We start from the raw sequence: 22,046 nt of genomic DNA, 5'->3' as shown, positions 1-22,046 counted from the left end.
TACTGCCACATATACAAATCAGACTAACATTAGCATACTGTTTTGTAGGCTACAAGGCCTTTTGAACTGATCAAATATGATGCTGAGATGGATGAACCAATTCGAGATGCTTTTGGACGCTGCATCAAAGTAGCAAGAGGTGAGTTACAAGGGTCCGGCTTGTGTTAATATCCATTTTTAAAGTGACTCTTTAGTGATATGGAGTCTGCCATATTTATCATATTTTAAATGTGATAAATATGGCAGATTGCTTGATTGTCCTGCTGATCTTTTTAGCTTCAGCAGTATCAGGATCACTTACCTGAAATAAGCATGTGACCAGTGCTTTCAGGGTTAAGTCACAGCAACTGATCTGAATACTCAGTTTGAGTCAGTGAGCCTATAAATTAGAGGCAGAGGGTTAGCAGGCATCCAAGCAACCCTCATTATAGCTGCAATTATTTATTTGGGCAGCATGGTTGCGTAGTGGTTAGCTCTCTAGCTTTGCAGCGATGGGTCCCCGGTTTGAATCCCAGCCAGGGCACTATCTGCACAGAGTTTGTATGTTCTCCCCGTGTCTGTGTGGGTATCCTCTGGACACTCCGGTTTTCACCCACATCTCAAAACCACACAGATAAGTTAATTGCTTTCACCCTAAATTGGTCATAGACTATGATACATACAGGATCTTCTCAAAAAATTAGCATATTGTGATAAAGTTCATTATTTTCTGTAATGTACTGATAAACATTAGACTTTCATATATTTTAGATTCAAATACACACAACTGAAGAAGTTCAAGCCTTTTATTGTTTTAATATTGATGATTTTGGCATACAGCTCATGAAAACCCCAAATTCCTATCTCAAAAAATTAGCATATTTCATCCGACCAATAAAAGAAAAGTGTTTTTAAAACAAAAAAGTCAACCTTCAAATAATTATGTTCAGTTATGCACTCAATACTTGGTCGGGAATCCTTTTGCAGAAATGACTGCTTCAATGCGGCGTGGCATGGAGACAATCAGCCTGTGGCACTGCTCAGGTGTTATGGAGGCCCAGGATGCTTCCATAGCGGCCTTAAGCTCATCCAGAGTGTTGGGTCTTGCGTCTCACAACTTTCTCTTCACAATATCCCACAGATTCTCTATGGGGTTCAGGTCAGGAGAGTTTGCAGGCCAATTGAGCACAGTAATGCCATGGTCAGTAAACCATTTACCAGTGGTTTTGGCACTGTGAGCAGGTGCCAGGTTGTGCTGAAAAATGAAATCTTCATCTCCATAAAGCTTTTCAGCAGATGGAAGCATGAACCCACTTTTGAACCAGAAACAGAGGCAGAAGCGCCTGGCCTGAGCTACAGAGAAGCAGCACTGGACTGTTGCTCAGTGGTCCAAAGTTCTTTTTTCAGATGAAAGAAACTTTTACATGTCATTCGGAAATCAAGGTGCCAGAGTCTGGAGGAAGACTGGGGAGAGGGAAATGCCTGAAGTCCAGTGTCAAGTACCCACAGTCAGTGATGGTCTGGGGTGCCATGTCAGCTGCTGGTGTTGGTCCATTGTGTTTTATCAAGGGCAGGGTCAATGCAGCTAGCTATCAGGAGATTTTGGAGCACTTCATGCTTTCATCTGCTGAAAAGCTTTATGGAAATGAAGATTTCATTTTTCAGCACGACCTGGCACCTGCTCACAGTGCCAAAACCACTGGTAAATGGTTTACTGACCATGGTTTTACTGTGCTCAATTGGCCTGCCAACTCTCCTGACCTGAACCCCATAGAGAATCTGTGGGATATTGTGAAGAGAAAGTTGAGAGACGCAAGACCCAACACCCTGGATGAGCTTAAGGACGCTATCGAAGCATCCTGGGCCTCCATAACACCTGAGCAGTGCCACAGGCTGATTGCCTCCATGCCACGCTGCATTGAAGCAGTCATTTCTGCAAAATGATTCCTGACCAAGTATTGAGTTCGTAACTGAACATAATTATGTGAAGGTTGATTTTTTTTTGTTTTAAAAACACTTTTCTTTTATTGGTCGGATGAAATATGCTAATTTTTTGAGATAGGAATTTTGGGTTTTCATGAGCTGTATGCCAAAATCATCAATATTAAAACAATAAAAGGCTTTAACTATTTCAGTTGTGTGTATTTGAATCTAAAATATATGAAAGTCTAATGTTTATCAGCACATTACAAAAAGTAATGAACTTTATCACAATATGCTAATTTTTTGAGAAGATCCTGTACACTACACAATATAGACATATGACTATGGTAGGGCATTAGATTGTGAGCTCCTCTGAGGGACAGTGACAAGTCAATATATACTCTGTACAGTGCTACGGAAGATGTCGACACTATATAAATACTAAATATTAATAATAATGTATGTGTAAATCACAAACAATACAGTGTTGTCCCCTTATAAAACAGACCCCTTTCCCATCACAGGACACATTTTCATTTATTTAATTTATGGGCACCAGCGAATGAGTGCCTGCAGAGTGCAGGTAACGCTTGTGCTGGAAGGTCTAAGTTGGTTTGACACCAATCCCTCCAAAAAGGGAAGATATTCTTATAATTGGCACCTCCCATGGCCACTGAGTACCTGCATAATGTAGAATACTGGTGCCTGCAAGGTGAGCGGTGCTATCCACAGACGCAAAAGGAGAGGAACAAAGTAATCCTCTTGCCATGAGCTTGGTCCCTGGCCCTATGGGCCAAAGCCTGCACCCATACGGGCTAACAAGCACTGCATTGAGATGAGATCATTCTACAGCAAGCTGGCCACATTTCATTATTCACACACTGAGTGCGCTTTCTTCTACTTTGTCTCCATATATCCTAGCCGTCCTGCACGGAAAGTGAGAATTGCACCAACTATACACAGCACAACTCTGATCGTTTCTCCGCATCATTCGGAAGTTCATTCTACTTTACTATAATACTCCATTATGTCTACTGTATATAATATCTCATCCAAAATACCTTAGGTGTCGTCCTAATTATTTAATTTATAGTATTTTTTTGTGTCTTTCAATAATTAATTATATTTTAATTACAGGAGAGACAGGACTACTTGTATCAAAAATTACCCTGAAAACTCCTTTTGCTGGATACGCAGGAGATCCATCTCTAACTGAGAAGAGGAGACTTCGGGATGTATTTGAAAAGGGAGATTTTTACTTTAACACTGGAGACTTACTGATGATGGATAGACAAGGCTTCTTATACTTTCAGGACCGTGTAGGAGACACATTTCGGTATGAAATTGGCCAGCATTAAATGTTTACATCATTCTATGTGGCTTCACAAGTCACGGACGGTACAACGCAAATTTCACCTCTCTATATTCACACGTGCCCTGTCACTTCCGGTGGGAAAGGCACACACCGAAAAATACATATCTGCCACTTTCACAGAAGCATTCGCAATGGAGAAAAAAAGGTAACTTTTTGTAGGCAAACTTGTGTTGCCATTGGTTGACATTGCTGCGTCATGGTGCAGGTTGACACATAACACACGGCACACTGTGCATTGGGTCACTCTTTTGGCGCATCACAATGCAGTAGATGTCAGCTGCAAATAGGGAAAAAGTCACATCGCGTTATTGCAATTAGTCTAAATGTGCTTCAACGATACTTGACGCATTTGGTGTGTAAGGGCCCTTAATGTAACAAAGTTCATTTGCTCACTTTTTTATTTTAAAGGACATTTGAAGTAAAAGGGATATAGAGGCTGCCATATTTTTTTTTAAACAATGCAAGTTGCCTGGCTGTCTGCCTGGATTAGCCACATGCTTGTTAAAGGTTGTGACTCAGACACTACTGATGTCAGAAGATCAACAGGACAGTCAGGAAACTGGCATCCTTCAAAAGGAAATACATATGTCAGTCTCCATATACGTCTTACTTCAGACTCACTTTAAAGAGAATCTGTAAGAAAAAAAGGTGCCCCTATGGACAGGGGGAAGCCTCTGGATCTTAATGAGGCTTCCCCATCCTTCTCCGTCCCTCCATTCCAGCGACGTCAGCCACCGAAAATCCGCCAGGCTTGTTGGTGGTGCTGGGCTCTAGGATCATAACACTCCTGTGATCCAAGATCATAATAAAATGCCTCAGCCCAAATGAAAACCGCTACTGTGCCTGTGTGATGATCACTCAGGAGTGTTATGTTACTGGAACCACGGTGGCTTTTCGGTGGCTGACAATGGAGCTGGAAGGGAGGGACAGAGGAAGACGGGGGAAGCCTCAATAGGATCCAGAGGCTTCCTATCCAGAGGTAAGTAATTGTCACACTCTGACAACTATCCCGACGTGCTCCATTATGAGTGTTACCTCTTCGTCTTGTGGAGGTGAAATTTTTCCTGGAAATGCGGAAGCGGGCCTTTGATGTATTGTCCGTTAATAAGGGAGGATGCCACAATTGTTTATTGTCATCTGTGAGTCTATTTAGAGAACGATACACTGCTTATCCTGTTCTGTCCTGATTCTTTGGCTAAGATTTTCATTTGTTCTAGGCAACTTGAACTAACACTAATGTAATCTGTAGTTAGGCAGGATGTTGCAGTTGTGCCAAATGCTTAAGTAACAAAGAAAAGAGATGCAGTATGTTGTTTTACTCCCTGTTCTAATAGTTAAAAGAATCCACAGGAGGCGCCTGGAGGATGGCAGCCTCGGCAGCTTGCTCTGTCTTATGTTTGTTTTATGTATTTTTATTTCTTAACATTGCCTTGTGCAACCCAACCCAGATAACCTTCACCAGTGAACAACTACTGAGCATTCGGAACTTCAACAAATGTAATCTACCCCTGGATATTTCATCTACTCTTGATCTTCTGGGGATCCTAACCAGTGGAGCTACTGTGCTGAACCAGGCAGTGAGGAATAGAAGAAGAGGCAAGCGCTCTGGGATCCAGACTCGCTTTCGACGCAGAGGACTGCGCTCTCCACTACCTGGAATCATACTCTCAAATGTCAGGTCCATATATCACAAACTGGATGAGCTTCAACTACTGACCAGAACAAAGAAGGACTTTCATCTTTCTGCTGCCCTTTGCTTCACAGAGACTTGGCCATCTGAGCTTATTCCAGACAACGCTCTGCAGCAGATTAATGGATTTACACTCTACAGATCTGACCAGGACCCACTTACTTCTGGCAAAACCAAAGGTGGAGGACTCTGTTTCTATATTAATGATAGGTGGTGCACGGATGTTACAGTTATTAAGAGGACATGCTCGGCTGGGCTGGAAACTCTCTTCATAAACTGCAAACCCTACTACTCACCCCGTGAGTTTTCTTCATTTATTTTGGTTGCTGTGTACATCCCTCCACAAACATATGGGCAAATACAAAACGTGAGTTTTAATTATGGAGGCATGTATTATTTTAATACTATAATGGCTGAAAACTGAGAAATAATGAATTTTTTCCGTTTTTTCTTATTCTTCCTGTTAAAATGCATTTACAGTAAAGTGGCTCTTAGCAAAATGTACCCCCCAAAGAAAGCCTAATTGGTGGCGGAAAAAACAAGATATAGATCAGTTCATTGTGATAAGTAGTGATAAAGTTATAGGCTAATGAATGGGAGGTGACCATTGCTCAAGTGAAAACGACGGAATGCGAATGGGTTAAAGAATCCGCCAGTGACCTATATGAATACCCTGATGCTGTGACATCATATATTACCTTTTGCAAAGAGTCCTGCATCCCCACAAAAAAGTGCACCAGGTACAATAACGATAAACCCTGGTTTACATCACATCTTAGGAAGCTGCGCCTCGATAAAGAAAGGGCATATCGTACAGGCGATAAAGTCCTCTACAAAGCTGCGAAATACAAACTGCAGAGAGCCATTACTGACGCAAAAATAAATTATTCTAAAAAACTTGAGAAACAATGTTCAAATGCCGACTCATTCACAATATGGAAATCTCTGCATGAAATTACCAGCTACAGGGAGAAATCTCCGCCCTCACTACACAATCTGCAGCTTGCAAATGAACTGAATACATTTTATTGCAGGTTTGACACTAGCAACAAAAGCCAAACACACCAAGTCAATTCGCATAATTTCCTTCTCTGCAGCAGGCAAACTGAACACTCTTCCTGCCAGCCAACGTCTCCACCCCCTGCGTTGCCTCAGAAACTACACAACACAGGAGGCCAGACACAATCTATTGACCTGTTCCCTGATGCCCATGCTCTAACAATATGCCAATCAGATGTAAGCAGACTCTTCAAAAGACAAAACACTAGGAAAGCAATGGGGTCAGACTATCTCTGCGAAATGCCTGAAACTCTGTGCCGATCAATTAGCTCCTGTATTCACAGACATGTTCAAAGCATCTCTCGAACTCTCAATTGTTCCGGCCTGTTTTAAAAGCTCAACTATTGTACCAATCCCAAAAAATTCAAAACCTACATGTTTAAATGATTACAGACCTGTTGCCCTGACATCATTGGTCATGAAAGCATTCGAAAAACTGTTAATGGCTTATCTGAAATCTATCACAGATCCCCTGTTGGACTCTCTGCAATTTGCCTACAGGCCTAATAGATCCGCAGATGATGCCGTGAACATGTGTATGCATTATGTACTACAGCATCTAGGCACCCCAGGAACCTACACCAGGATTTTATTTATAAATTACAGCTCTGCATTTAATACCATAATGCCATCTCTGCTACACAGCAAGCTCTCCCAGCTACACATACCTGAATCCATCTGCAAATGGATAACCGACTTCCTAACCGATAGGAGACAGCGTGTTAGACTTGGTAAACACACATCAAGCTCTCTGACCGTCAGTACTGGTGCACCCCAGGGCTGTGTGCTTTCCCCACTGCTCTACTCACTGTACACCAATGACTGCATCTCCACAGATCCATCTGTTAAGGTTCTGAAGTTTGCAGATGACACAGCAGTAGTTGGTCTCATACAAAACGGGGATGAATCTGCATACAGGCATGTGGTGGGACAGCTTTCCTCCTGGTGCAGCAGCAACAACTTGGAACTAAACGCTCTCAAAACCATGGAGATGATAATAGACTTTAGGAGATCTCCCCCCCAGCACCTCCCCTTAACCATAAATGGATCCACAATAACCCAGGTAGAGTCATTCAAGTTTCTTGGGTCCACGATCTCACACAACCTAAAATGGGATAACAATACGGCCACTATTGTCAAGAAAGCGCAACAGAGGATTTACCATCTACGGCAGCTGAAAGTTTGGCCTACCTCAAAATTTAATGGTGCAGTTCTACACTGCAATTATTGAATCCACCATAACATCATCTATGACTGTATGGTTCAGCTCCTGCTCAGCATTAGAAAAGGGGAGGCTGCAGCGCATCATCCGAACAGCGGAAAGGATAATTGGCTGTAGCTTACCTTCCCTGCAGGATCTTTACGCTAGCAGGTGCAGAAAAAGAGCAACCAAAATTGCCTCTGACCCCTCTCACCCAGCTCACTTCATCTTCCAGCGCATGCCTTCAGGAGTAAGATTCCGGTCAATCGCTACCAAAACCTCCAGACACAGGAACAGCTTTTTTCCTCAAGCGGTAGCCATACTTGATGCTGAACCACGTTAGAGCTGCTGGGACTTGATAGTAATCAGCACAGAACTGTAAATGAACAATTCTCACATTGCTTACTGCCACTATACTTATAATGTCCTTGACTTGTAATATACACACTGTCTGCCCTTGTATTGTTTGTGTTTGTTAAGCAACTGCCAAGACAAATTCCTTGTAGGTGCAAACTTACTTGGCAAAATAAAATTGATTCTGATTCTGACAACAAAAGGCAATTATTCCCCAAGTTTAGAACAAAATCCATCTCCAGATCTGACTTCTGGCCTACCCATCACTCCAGTTGACCAGTCCCTGTACCAAGGCCAGGCTATGACATGGCTAGGATCTGCATCGGGTCTGGTTAGGGCTCGTTTCCACTATTGCGGTGCGGAATCGCCTGGATTCCACCGCTGATGAAATCGCATGCGGATGCGATTCCGCATGCGTTTTTTGCCGCGAATTCGCATAGGTGAGGGTATATGCGATTTTAACCATGTCACTGCCTGTGTGAATTAACATTGGTACCTATGCGAATTCGCATGCGAATTTGCGTCGAAAAACACATTAGGAACACGCATGCGATTTCCCTATTAAAAACATTGTGTGCGATTCGCCTGCATTCAACACGCAGGCGAATTCTGAGGGCTCTGCCGTGCAGAAAAATCCTGCACAGAAAAACGCACACCAAAACTGACAAGTGGAAACAGGCCTATCCACTTGTATTGGCTGTGTGAATCTGCATGCAGGAAACGCATGCAGATTCGCGATAGTGGAAACGGGCCCTCAGAGTAGGAAGAGCTTCAATACCAAAATACCCTTCTCCCCAGCAGCCTTTTGCCCAATGTTCACCTGGAAGCTGGGGTAACAGACACATGCATGTTGTGATAGGGGCCTAGGTAGTAACTTTTGTTGGAATCTACACGCCCCCTTTACAGGTCATCTGAAGCCAAAAAAAAAAGAGTTTTTATATATACCTATGTAGAGCAAAGGCTCATAATACCAAAGAGCTTTCCTGCTCCTTGCTCCATCTCGTAGTTCCCGCACTGAAGCTACCCTTGCTCCTAGCTCTTCACCACACTGCTTGTCTTGGTGGTGATCTCAGTGACATTTCTTACTAGCCTAATAATAAATTACTAAGGCTGATAAACTCATTGCAAAATGTTATTGGCAGTGTGAGGCAGGTGGACAGCAAGGTTGGTTGTGCTGCAAGGTGCTCTTCAATCAACATTTTTTTTTATAAGAATATACAATATTTTTTCATTGTGTCAAGGTGTCTATTATGGTTTAGTCCTTTAATATTAAATGGGGCTTCACAATTCTACAATAAGTGACCCCTCGAAGCCTACTGTGACATGTGGTGGTAGTGTAGCATGAGAATTGGATGAGTGCCTTGTTCATAACACAAGGACAAGGATGCTCTGCAAAGGGGGAGGGCAATAGTGCACCCCATTAAAGAAATACAAGATAACCTTATGGTCCATATGGGCTGCTATTGCTCTGCCCCATGCTCATTACCTTTAGATTTCATGGGGGAATAAGTGTTTAAAATGGATTGGAAAGGGAAACACATTATCCTTTCACTAAATGTTTTAACTATCTGCTGTTTCTTTAAATTTTAAAAGTTTAACCAATTGACTCTGTGAATAAACTTTTGGTGAATAAAGCATGTGGAAGCTAATCAGCTAATCCCTCCCCACACACAAAATCCATTATCCACAAGAAATAAAAAGGTGTACAGTTTATGTGAAGACACCTATAAAGATTACCACATTGCTGCAGGATCCAAGAACATACACCAGACCAAAGTCAAGTGCAAAGCTGTCACCAGAAACTCTTCCTGCACTGGCTCACACAAAATGTAAATCTGAAATCTGTAGCGCTGAAATTGCTCCATCCACATCAACACATTGAAACCAATAGATCAATTCAAAAGTGAATGGCAATATTCATCTTTTAGTCAGTGTCCTCCAATAAGCCTGCAGTTCATAGCAACAAAGCAATACAGACAACGGACAACTCAGTGGCAATATCCATGCAGTTTTAATCAAATAAATGATGACAAAAGTGGTTTTACTCACATCTAATTTTCTTATGTTGCTGACAGATCGGAAAGCCTTTTACACATAGGTGGTACAAGGATTGTCCAGTTTGCCTACTCTCAATCCAAGCAGTTTTGCCCTGATGATGCCAGGAGGGTGAAACCAGTTGGGTTGAGAGCAGGTAAAACAAGTGTGCCCAATCATTGTACTACCTGTGTGTGAAAAGCCCTTATATCTGTCAGGGTCCTAACAGTTAATGATAGTGGGGGAGATTGGACATCTCAGTAACTGTTGTTCAGTCCATCCAAGCTGCGTCTGACATTGACAGTCTTGCCAACCCAGCAATCAAGGAATAATGATAAAAAAAATAATAATAAAGCAAACATACTTTATGTGTAACAAACAATACTTTTTACAATGCAGATAATGACATATTCCATACAATTTACATTAAACAATTAATCTGAATGAAGGATTTAAATTTGATTGGGGAGATACCAATTTAACATACATTTATTTTCAGCTGGAAAGGGGAAAATGTGGCAACCACAGAAGTGGCAGATATTGTAGGAATGGCCGATTTTATTGAAGAAGTCAATGTATATGGAGTTACAGTCCCCTGTAAGTATTTAATTGCACTACTGGACAATCTAGAAAAGATTGACTCTTAGCAAACTACTATACTGTACTCTGATTTAAAAATGTAAAACCAGCCACATACTGTACACTGTCCAGCAACTAGTCAACTACCTTACCAACATCTTAGTAGTGAAATGACATACCTAAATAATGCATTCAAATTATATCTAGTTTGGTTGAACCTCACATTGCACTTGCTAGTAACGTTTTTGTCAGGGGAGAAAATAATACACATGAGTTCCAGCCTACTAGATACTATTAGTGGATTCAGATTTTTTCATGTAAGTCCTGCAATGATATGCCAAAACACATCCAAACCAAATCTCAGTAAGCTTTTTATATAGATTAAAGCACTCTGGGTTCAGGAGAATAGGCCTTTGTATTTGTTTGCTATTAAGTTTCTCCATGTTCCAGGACCCTCACCACACCTGCATGACTTGTTATTTTAAAAAACTCATGTTGTTGAAACAAAATGGCTGATGAGACCTACAGTGTTAGTGGAATTTTGGTATAAATCAAACAATGAAAAATAAGAACGTTCTGTATAATCTGTGTCATTGGGTCGATTAAGCCCTGCTACAGTTTGGTTGTAGTGATGGTCATATCTCAGGAGAACTCCTGGAGTGGCAGGTGATTTGTTTGATCAGTTGATAGATTTGCAAAGCTCTGATCTGCTGTGATCACATCCTGCTTTAGCACGAGATCACGACTAGCAAATCCGAGACTTACATATTTATCACCTGACCAAACTGATCTGATCACATGCTTCTCCAGGAGTTCTCCTATACATGACCATCATCATTTGGTTGGACCAGAGCTGTAAACAAGAAAATTTCCCTAAAGCTGTTAATTGGACAGGAAAAGATACTTGAAACTGAAAATATATGAATCTAGAGGCAATTTACTCACTTCTCAAACAGCAGAATTTTTACAAATAACTATCAGGTCACCGCAGCAACAGCCAGCAGAAATGGATGGGCAGGTCAGTAAGGATTATGGCACAAGGTAGTTAACTGTTCAGTAACTGAAATGAGTTATCCGTCTATTTTCAATGTAATTCAAGAATTATCTACTCATTTTGGTAATAATTTTGTTTCGGGTGGCTGTTCAAATTCCCTATATAGATATAGAAGCATGGTTAGTTTCTTGTTTTGTTTTAAACATGACCACTCTACTCTGCACAATAAGTAAACAGTCAGTGATCAGCTTTTTATGGGTTGAAGTCATATCAATTTACATCAACTTGGAATTATTAGAATATTTTATTAGCAGCAGCAACCCTTCTTACCACACTATCCAAAACTATATTTGCCTGGAACTGAGCTTTAACTAACCTGACGCTGCTTGTAATAAGTGCTGAATAGGGGCGACATGATACAGGCTAGATGAACTAAGCCTAAATTCGCTATCTCCATTTTTCAGATCATGAAGGAAGAATTGGAATGGCAGCTATTAAACTCAAGGAAGGACAATCATTCGATGGAGAAAACCTATATGCAAAAGTTATGAATTATTTACCTAATTATGCTAGACCTCGTTTTGTGAGGATACAGGTAAGGGCATTTCCTAAATAGATAATGAGAGTATCAGCACTACCACTAGAGGTCCTCGATCTGTGGCCATGCCTCCCCATGACCCGTTGTTGGCATGCTCAGGACCAGTAGCATAGTCTACATATGGAAGAAAAGAGACAAAGGTCTGGCACTGCTGCGGTTTTATTGTAGAGATGTGTGCCCACTGTGCCCCTGCACCCATGGCTACACACCACCCACCAGGTTTGTGCATGCCTCATCTTCACAAGCAATGGTGTGAGCTGTATGCACGCATCCCTACAATAAAACTGCAGCAGTGCCGGACCTTAGTCTCCTTTCCCAAATTATCACATTTTAGCCAAGAAGCAAAAGAGTGAAGAACATTGAGGAAAGGGCAGAACTTGGATACAGGCTTCCCCTCTACAGTCACATGCATGCAATACAAGAACACCATGGGTGACTGCTGTCAGTTCCAAATCCAGGAATAAAAAGGATTCTAGTTTTCCAAGTGTGGAATGAGGCTATAACTAGTGATTAGCAGTTTGCCATAATTTTCAGTGTCACACAGATTAGAATATTCGCAAAGATACCTAACCGTTTACGGATATATATAAAAACCTATTTTGCCAAATGCATTACATTTAATGGGCATGATAAGAAACATTCTAATTTTTGTAACAATGTGTACTTTGAGAAAACTGGTTATATTGTTATGAATTCAGATGAAAGTGTAAATGGTGATGCAAAATTTACTTTGACAATTTAAACTCATCCATAGCTACATCATCTTCTGTGTTGTTTGTTATTATTCTTATTGCTCTTTGCATCCAAGTTGGGAAAGTTTTCCTTAACCCCCTGAGCATTACGCCGCTCAGGAGGTTTTATTACTTTTTGCCCGGATAATAAAATAATTGTCTCAAATGACTGTAAACCCTTTAGCTAGCACTAGGCTAGCTAGTAAAGGTGTCCGGCACCCCCTGATCCCGCCGATGCCCCGTTTATACATTACCCATCCTGGATCCAGCGATTGGCGCAGCCTCCCCGGACAGCTCCGGTCTTCACTATGGGGAGGATCGCACATGACGTCACGCGCAAACCCGATCCTCCCCATAGAGAGGCGGGAGGCTGCGCAATCGCTGTATCCAGGGGGGGGGGGGGGGGTTATGTATAGACGGAGGGAATCAGGGGGGATCCGGGAGTGCCCGACACCTTTACTAGCTACCCTAAAGGGTTTATAGTCATTTGAGACAATTATTTCATTATGGGGGACTCCTGGGGCCAGAGAGCGGTATGCTCGACAGTGTCGGCCATACCGCTAAGGAGGTTAACGTGGACCAGAGACAAAGCACCCTCATGTATTTTACCATATATATCAGTAGAAATATTAGAGAAAACTCCTACCTTGCTCTCGGTTTCATTCTTCACTGTTCAGTGTGCTTGTTATCAGCCCTGATAAAATCTCTGACTAAGCATTCAGTCTGGCTTGGCTCAGGAATCATTATAGCTGAGTCTGTCTTCTCTGATGTCTTTTCAAGCCCAAGCTTGCTCCCTTCTGGCTCTTCCCTAATGTTTCAGCTATAATGATTCCTGAGCAAATCCAAACTGAATGCTCAGTCGGGGCTTTTATCAGGGTTGATAACAAGCACGCTGAGCAGTGAAGAATGAAACAGAGAGCAGGGTAGGTGTTTTCTCTAATGTTCCCACTGATATATATGGTAAAATACATGAGGGTGCTTCATCTCTGGATCTCTTTAAAGCAGACCCAAACTCTTGCACAGCACACAATGAAAAGTCTTTGTTCCACATATACAGTAGTTACTGAAGAAACTCACTTCTCTGTGCTCTGTGTTTGTTTAGGCAGATTAACCTGCCTAATTAGTTCTTATCAGCAACTGTGAATAGCTGCAGGAGAGCTCTTCCAAGGCTGCTCTCCATATAGTAAACCTTGAGGCTTACCCTTTCAGTGCCTTTTGCAGAAGTGAAACCAAGTAAAACTTCATTTCCATAAATTGTAATTTTTTTTCCATAAAGGTTATCGTGCTGTGGGTAATCTATTAGAGCAGGAAGTTCTGAGTTTAGTTACACTTTAACTCCCTGTTACTTAAAATCCTAGTGGTCCCTGGGGCCAGAAGAAATAATTAAAACAAATCAAAAACAAGCAAAGAAACAAAACCCTTGATGGGGTTACTATTTCTTTACTGAAAAAAAAAAAATGTTACCGTCTGTGTAGGAGAGATTTACCCAGTTTCAGTCAAGACAGGACAGGAGGGAAAATATCCCAGATGGGAAAATGTTACAAAATTGAGTTTGGCGTTTAAAATCTATGAAACCAGAAGTATGCTTAAAAATAGCAATAGGTCAAAGCTATTTTACCTCACAAAATAGTTGCTTTTTTATTTCCTAGGATAGGCCTTCTCAGCTACCTAATAACTCAATTCACACCATAAATGTCTTAAATTCCCACATAGAAAACTACAGTATTTATTAGTAAGTATCCTGCTGAAAACTGTTCAGTCTTGAGTAATTTACTAAATACTGATTCAGTCTTAAATAACTAATTTTTCAACAATATTACATTTTGGAATGTTTTTTTTTGTGCTTTAATGGAGAAAGAAACTGCGCAAACATTTATGTAAACTATGTGAATAAACATTTCCTAACTACATAGGAATCCATTGAAATCACCGGCACCTACAAGCAACGGAAAGTGACATTAGTCAGCGAAGGCTTCAACCCCCTCACCGTAAAGGAGCCTCTGTATTTCTTGGATGAAGCAGAAAAAAGATATAAGCCAATGAACCAGGAGATCTACAATGCCATACTGAAAAATAAACTGAAACTATGACCTGATGCGTGGCTTGCACAGCTAAAACGGATCTGAATTCCAGCACCTTACTTTTTCCATTTAATTTGTGTAGAATGGAATACATTTTCATTTTTTTATGTTAACGCTTTGTAAATTAACAGAGCAACTCTCAATAAAGAGGAGGCTGACTTGGGCAACTGCTTTAAGGAAAACACAGTGCTATTTTCTTTCTTTTATTACAAATAAATGTGATACACTACACTAAATATTTACAGCCAACAGTGAATCAACCAAGTAAGGTTTGAAATATGTTTGTTTAACAATCTGCTGCTCTGGTGCACTCATTCACACAGGAATGGCACATCCCCAACCCACTCTCAGCCAAGAAACTGGAGAATATTTTGCCTGTTTACTTCAGGGTTACAGATTGTCCAGCAAGCTCATTGTGGACCAGAACTCCTAGGAGTGTGTAAGGGGCTAAAATGGGCCAAAAGCCCTCTTATAAAAATGCTTTGCAAAACAGAAGTTTGCCTACTTAAAGCAGAAGGTATTTGTGATTACTCAGGTTGGAGTGAGTATACGAGGTGTCCCACAATGCACCACTGCTGAATATGCTCAATAAGTGGGTACAAGCATAAATACACTAATTTCTTTAACAAATTATATGTACTCATTTCTGCTTTTTCCTAAAATCCATGTGATATTATGGGCGCTCTCAATGTTAAATATTTCTTTACAAGGTTTTACCAGTATTTAAAACTATCACATAGTAAAAGTAATCCTCAGTGCCGATTCATAAACTAAGTTTCCCACACTCAGAACAACAACCTGTAGCCACCCAGTGCTCAAAATAAACCAAGTGGCCACAGAAACATAAAGGGGGTCAGGTACTGGTTTTCACAAAAGGGACACAATTTATCTCATCAAACAGTTTTAAATATTTGCAGGCTAAAACACTTACATTGCAGGTCCATGCAAACTGGACCCAGGTGCATAAAGTGCTCTGTGCAGTCATCAAGACAAACTCGTCAGATTGCCTGTTGAGTTGGAGAATTGCCTATTGGGTTGATGCACCCAGGTCAAGTTTGCATGGACAAGCAATGAGTTTTATCCTGCATATATTTTAATGTTTTAAATAAATTGTGTTCCTTTTTTCAAAATCAGAACCTGACCTCCGTTTACATTTTCTGTGGCGGTGGCCACTTGCACATGCGCAGAAGAGCCAACAGGCGCAACTGAGCCAGATTACCAGGAGTGATTGTGGATAAACGGAGGCACTTGGGAGGGCGGCATGGGACACATCTATGATCATGGGCCTGGAAGAAGCCCCGGGTAAGTAACATATCTTTTTAATCCGCTGTCTCAGTTTTCCTTTACAAGGTATGTTAAGTGAAAAAATATCCCCAAGTTAACTTACCCAGGGCTTCTCCTAGCCTACTGTAGTCCTCTGCTCCCTTCAACCACTGTACCCCTCTGTAAGCTGGCCAACTCAGCCAGTGGCTGGCCACTGTGCATTCATGGCCACGGCTGTGCGCCTCCTCAGTTTTGCTCCCAATACGGAGAACATTTGGCACATGCGCAGTTGCAATTTTTACTAACTGCACAGGTACGGGAACATTTCTGGCTGCAGGAGTGCGATCGAAGGGGTGCTCGGCCCGGAGCCACACATGCAGAGTATGGAGGAGCACAGCTGATCAGAGCCGAACGACGGAGAGGGACAAGCAGGACTATAGGGGCCTAGGAAAAGCCTTAGGTAAGTTAAATTGGGGACTTATTTTACGTTACATTTCCTGTAGTTCATGTTTTGCATCGTTTTCTATGAAATATATATACAGTGTATAATATACACACACACACACACGACAACAAATAGAAACTGTTCTTTATTTCTTTATATCACATCAATTTAAGCTTGTTGAGATAGCAGTGACATGTTGGTATCATCAGTAGTAAAGAGTAATCATAATATTTAAAGGGACCATTTTGTTTTAATATTTTAGAACAATTCAGAAGAGAACACAGATTTTTGATTTAATGCATATTTTTTTTAGCTCCTCACGTTAGTTGTTGGGTTAACTGAGTCAACTACGATTTCTCTATTTACTGTTGAGTCCTAGAAGTTACAGCCCTATAATCTCTGCCTTGGTAAACAGATGCTATAGTTCTGACAGGTAGGAACAGCAAAGACAACCAGAAAAGTACATCTAGATAGAGAACCTTTTGCTTTACTGAATCGTTTACAACTGTGTGTGATTTGCCAAAGGGAAGAACTTCTCTCTAGTATATTATCACTGCAGAGCTCCAAGTATAATTGCATGAACTGCGCCATCATCTTCCAGCAAGAAATAAGTGGATGATCATTTCATTGATGCAGATTTAGAATATATCCTTTGGTCCAGGTCATGGTCACTAGAACCATGTGCAGATATACATAAGCTCATAAAGACTCCATCCAGTGCTCGCTGGAAATTTCCAAATGTCAAGAAACCTAAAAATAAAGCTACCGTTGCAGGACAAGAAGTACAGAAAGCACTTTAAATGGAGTAAAAGAAAGCTTCACACCCTGGTCTGCCACCATAACATTCTGGGCATCATATGGTTGTTCAAGAAGGTTGCACCTGTATGAAACAAAAACATCATTATGTAAGTGCTTTGTGCTCTCAGTCTGTGATTAAAGAGAGATATCAAGGTACAAATTACTCTAAACCAGTCAAAGCTCTTCCTCGCACAAGCCAAGAAAACTTCCAATAACAGCCAGTACAGATTCTTCAGAAGAAAAGCAACAGATTCAGGCTGTAATTGTGACAAGTAGAGACATAGAGAACAGTAAGACCATGCAAAGCTAATATCTATAGTGAATGTTGCTAAGCCCATTGTGCATGTCTGTACAGAGATCACTGGCCAGACTACATTATGGAGACAGAAGAGCAGCAGAGTATGAGGCCTCCAGCTATGGGAGAATACAACTGCAACTGGGTGTATAACATGGGCTCATTGCTATTCCCTGGAGCTTAGTTGGCTATGTAATGCAGGCCTATACAGATATCCATCAACCAATTCAATCATAAATGGTTAATTTAGGTAGAAGTCTAATGTCTACATATGGCTCAAGGCAACATGCAATCTACAATCATGTGGTAAAAAGCATTCAGGAGTAAAAATGCAGTTAGTAGGTTTGGCACCAGATATCTTCCATCATATTGTAAAGCGTCTGTCATGTGGATGCAAAACATTCAGAAATTGGATCCAGATGGAAGGTGGGTATATACATTATATCTGTTACATTTGTCTGCTAAATGTACTCATATCTGCACAACTGGAAGTTAATTAGATGTACATAGAATTAGCATGAATTGACATTTAATTGGTCTGCATTAAAAGAAATAAAATGAGATGTATATGGATGCTTAATTTTACACCATAATCAGCACATATAGTGTGTTATAGCCACGTGACCCTGGAAGGGGCAGGATGGATCTTTGGTACGCTCATAGTGGCATTGCTTCTCTGTGTAGTGACACGGTGTTGTGGTGAATGGCAAGTGATATAATTTTTTTTGTGGAGAGGGAGAGAGAAGAGAGAAATCACAGACCTGGTCTGCACTAATTGCAATAGAGGCAGATACTCCGGGTTGCTACCGTTGGTGTTCTCCCAATCCACATCTCAACCAAAGTCATCGACAAGCAGATTGAGACTTAACTTGCATTTGATTACACTCTATAATCAGCACATACAGTGTCCCACAGTGAGCCTCACAGACACACAGCCGTTTCACAGGCTTTCCCGCATCATCAGAGACCAATGAGTTATCAATCTGACCACAGAGGAAACCATCTCTTTCCCTCACACATGGAAATGTACATGCCTACACAATAGCAAGCAATGTTCAGTAGAAGCACCAAAAATAGCAAACTTCGAATGTGCCTCGGTCAAGGCCTCAGTGACCTACAGCAATCCACAAACAACTAGGACCGGCACTACTCCAAAAATAGTATTAAAGCTCTTTTATTAGATCAAAAATGGCTTAGCAATTGCTAAGCCATGCCTACACAATAGACTGCTGCTACAAACTCCAATGTGGAACAGTTCAAATTTATTTGAATAATCTTACCAATTGCCTGCACTTTCCTCATTTGTTTCTGTTTATAATTAGTTATCACATATAAAGCACAGGAAACTTATTTTCTCGTTACTTACAGAATGTACATTGAACGTCCTAGCTGTAATTTACTGCTCTTTTTAGATAAGTGAACCAGAGATGGGGGAGTCATAACAGTGTAAACTGTTCACCCAAACTATGTATGTAAATCAATATTGCAATTTAATAATGTTATGGGTTCATGGATAACAAAGACTTTAATCACAGGCAAGCTTTAATAAACATTATAATTGATTATGTGTTGATCTGAGACATATCTATGCGCTTTGAGTCCTATGGGAGAAAAGCACTTTACACGTTATTGTAGTGTAATATTGTATATATTTTGTTCATAACTCACAAGAAAGCTTCTTTTACTGGAAGTGAGGTCTGGAGCCAGGTGTCCACAGTGCTGCCATACGCCTCATACAATCTCACCACAAGAGTGTCTGGCCGCCTCTCTGCCTGGGAAGAACACAGGATGCAATGTTAAATCAAAGGGCGTTTTTATAATAGAATATGAATCCAAAGGATATATATTCCTGATCTTCATCTTTCAGGTCAAGTATTATTAAATGAGCCCTGTAGTGAGAGGTACAGTATATGGAGGACGATATCTCAATTAAATTGTATAAAACTTCTTGTCTGGCTGGCATGCTACACTTGTGGCTTCAGCAGTGTTTGAGTCACACCTGGACAAGCAGCCAACTAATAAAGTCAGATGACCTGACCAGCACACTTGTTTTTGGTAAGGAACTAAGGCCTTTGTTCACACCCTAGAGCAGTGTACCCCAACCCTGTCCTCAGGGCCCACCAACAGTGCATGTTTGTGGAAATCCACAGAGGTAGTTATTCAGATCTGCTGAGACACTAATTGCTTCACCTGTGCTTGTGTGTGTTTTTCTGCAAAAAAGATGTACTGTTGGTTGGCCTTGAGGACAGGGTTGGGGGAACTCTGCCCTAGAGGGTTCTTAGCTGAAGTGGCCGGTCATCTCCACTTGTGTCTCTGGTTTGTAAAGCCTTCCTGAAGTGTCATTATCATCTCAGCTCCTCCCATTTCAACCCACTCCATCATATGCCACTCCACAGTAATAAAGGGGCAGCCTCCACATCGCTCTCTCTCTACATGTTTCCTTTAGTAAGCAACACAGTTCTGAATCCATATTGATCTTTTAAAGTGATTGTGGTAATGTCATTGTGTATATGTGTAAAAAATGTTAATTTTTGTTTGTCAATGTTTTACACAGCTTAGTCTTAATCATTTTAGAATAACATATAACATGAATCCAAAAGGAGCTCCTGATGAGTCACTGAGGTGACGAAACTAGTAGGGCGGGACCGGGGAAGTGGCGCGGAGTGTTTGAGCAGTGGGGAGACGCCGGAAAGGATAGACGACTGAGCGTACAGCGGTCGAGTCTGAGAGGCGGCACACACATTGGAGAGCCCACCAGAGGCCACCGATACGGGGGAGAGCCTGGAAAAACTCATGCTGATGTTTTATCGTGGATATTGTGAGTGTAATAAATTTTAGATATACACACACAATATTACAGCGCTATCAACCACTTTCAACCAGAGGTGGTGCGCTCTATATAGTTACCCAAACTGTCAATCACTATTATCCACAAAGTTAGTAGCGCTCAGTCCATATGATTGCTTATCCTGATATCTTCAAGACCGTTGCCTGTCACATGAAACACACCTCGATAAAGATAAAAAAGAGACAAAGAAGTCGCAATAGTGCAGACTGTTATTAACTCCACATAACAACACCACTAGTGAGAAGCATGCACAGGCTTACGCTAGTGCCCAGGTAGGGGGGCGGGGAAACCACCACCGTCTATCCACACACTCCCCTCCGCTCCCAATGCTACCCTGCTCACCGTCAGGCTGCAGTATAGAAGGGTATAAATGTTTCTGCCAATCACTGTAGTGTCATTTCCTCTTATACACAGTTTCCTGCACCCATTAGCTCCTTCAAGCTTGCTCTGGCGTTACCACTTGCATAAGGGCTCCTGGTCACGGGCCACGGCGGAAGACGAGGAATGCCGTGGCCCGTGACCAGGGGATCGGTATAAACTTGTGACATGCTTTTATGATGTTTTTACATGTACGCGCAATACTTATAGTTTTATGAAGATTAAAGTGAGATTTTACACATGAGAGGCATTTGTGCTTGTATTTGAGGTAACGTTACAGCTGGCCTGAGGGGCCCTTATGCAAGTGGTAACGCCAGAGCAAGCTTGAAGGAGCTAATGGGTGCAAGAAAACTGTGTATAAGAGGAAATGACACTACAGTGATTGGCAGAAACGTTTATACCCTTCTATACTGCAGCCTGACGGTGAGCAGGGTAGCATTGGGAGCGGAGGAGAGTGTGTGGATAGACGGTGGTGGTTTCCCCGCCCCCCTACCTGGGCACTAGCGTAAGCCTGTGCATGCTACTTACTAGTGGTGTTGTTATGTGTAGTTAATAACAGTCTGCACTATTGCGACTTCTTTGTCTCTTTTTTATCTTTATCGAGGTGTGTTCCATGTGACAGGCAACGGTCTTAAATTTTAGATATCTCTTTTTTTAAAACGGTATTATGCTATGAGCAGTTTTTATTTGGAGGTTAAAGACCCACATATCTAAGGTGAAAAGAAGGCAGAAAGGTGTTCATAAGGTCGCAGAGCTCGGGGTGACCCGGGAATAACCCCAAGGCATCATATAGACCTATAGTGGTCTGAGAAAAGGGTGAGTCCTATTCCAATAGTTTGGTGTGGTGGCGGTGAACTATAAAGGACCAGCAATCAAGATAAAGGGGACATCTTAACAATACAGCGCAGCAATAGGCTGCATAGAGGTGTGCTGCGCTATATATAGAGACTGTGATTACCCATACTCTTTATTGCCCATACAGTTGTAATTTTTACCCTGGTGACATTATCTGTAGACAAAAGCAATTCATGCCAGCTCATATAACAGCATTCCTGGGAGCTGTCATTGCATGGGGAGATTACATTATTAAATGAATTTGTAACTTCTTAGTGAAAACACTAGTTAATTAATTTTGCAGAAACACATTCAAGCACTTACCAGTTTGACAGTCTCAAGGACCACTGCTGGAGATGAGACAGTAAAGGCACTCCAGGATTTGGGTTGGGTGGCAGTAGAGGAAGCAGTCAGAAGAGGAATGCAAAAGTTATATGCATTTTGGATAACATTGGCTTCTTGGAATGATCCTAGTGGATACAAATTCAAAATTTAGAAGCTCCCACGTCAACTATGTGGGAGGCACAGACTAACCAGCAAGCTCATGGTGACCCAGAACTCACTGGAGTGTGTAAGGGACTACAATG

At 41.5% G+C, this 22,046-nt stretch overlaps 2 protein-coding genes across 2 annotated transcripts in view; one reads left to right on the top strand and one right to left on the bottom strand.

Moving 5' to 3' along the window:
* The window catches only part of LOC137562269 (long-chain fatty acid transport protein 2-like), a 50,624-nt gene extending 35,946 nt beyond the window's left edge, over nt 1-14,678 (top strand). The window contains exons 6-10 of the mRNA XM_068273602.1: nt 49-139; nt 3,040-3,238; nt 10,115-10,212; nt 11,653-11,783; nt 14,431-14,678. Coding sequence (XP_068129703.1) covers nt 49-139; nt 3,040-3,238; nt 10,115-10,212; nt 11,653-11,783; nt 14,431-14,607 — 696 coding nt within the window. The 3' untranslated portion in view covers nt 14,608-14,678. The remainder of the gene's footprint in view (nt 1-48; nt 140-3,039; nt 3,239-10,114; nt 10,213-11,652; nt 11,784-14,430) is intronic.
* A 1,755-nt stretch (nt 14,679-16,433) lies between these two features.
* Nucleotides 16,434-22,046, bottom strand: part of MAN2C1 (mannosidase alpha class 2C member 1) — a 45,580-nt gene continuing 39,967 nt past the window's right edge. The window contains exons 24-26 of the mRNA XM_068275605.1: nt 21,784-21,929; nt 19,068-19,171; nt 16,434-17,186 (exon numbers count right to left, since the gene is read on the bottom strand). Coding sequence (XP_068131706.1) covers nt 17,069-17,186; nt 19,068-19,171; nt 21,784-21,929 — 368 coding nt within the window. The 3' untranslated portion in view covers nt 16,434-17,068. The remainder of the gene's footprint in view (nt 17,187-19,067; nt 19,172-21,783; nt 21,930-22,046) is intronic.

The sequence above is a fragment of the Hyperolius riggenbachi genome, chromosome 3 (genome assembly GCF_040937935.1).
Source record: "Hyperolius riggenbachi isolate aHypRig1 chromosome 3, aHypRig1.pri, whole genome shotgun sequence".
NCBI lineage: Eukaryota > Metazoa > Chordata > Amphibia > Anura > Hyperoliidae > Hyperolius > Hyperolius riggenbachi.
This window is presented reverse-complemented; position numbering and strand designations above follow the sequence as displayed.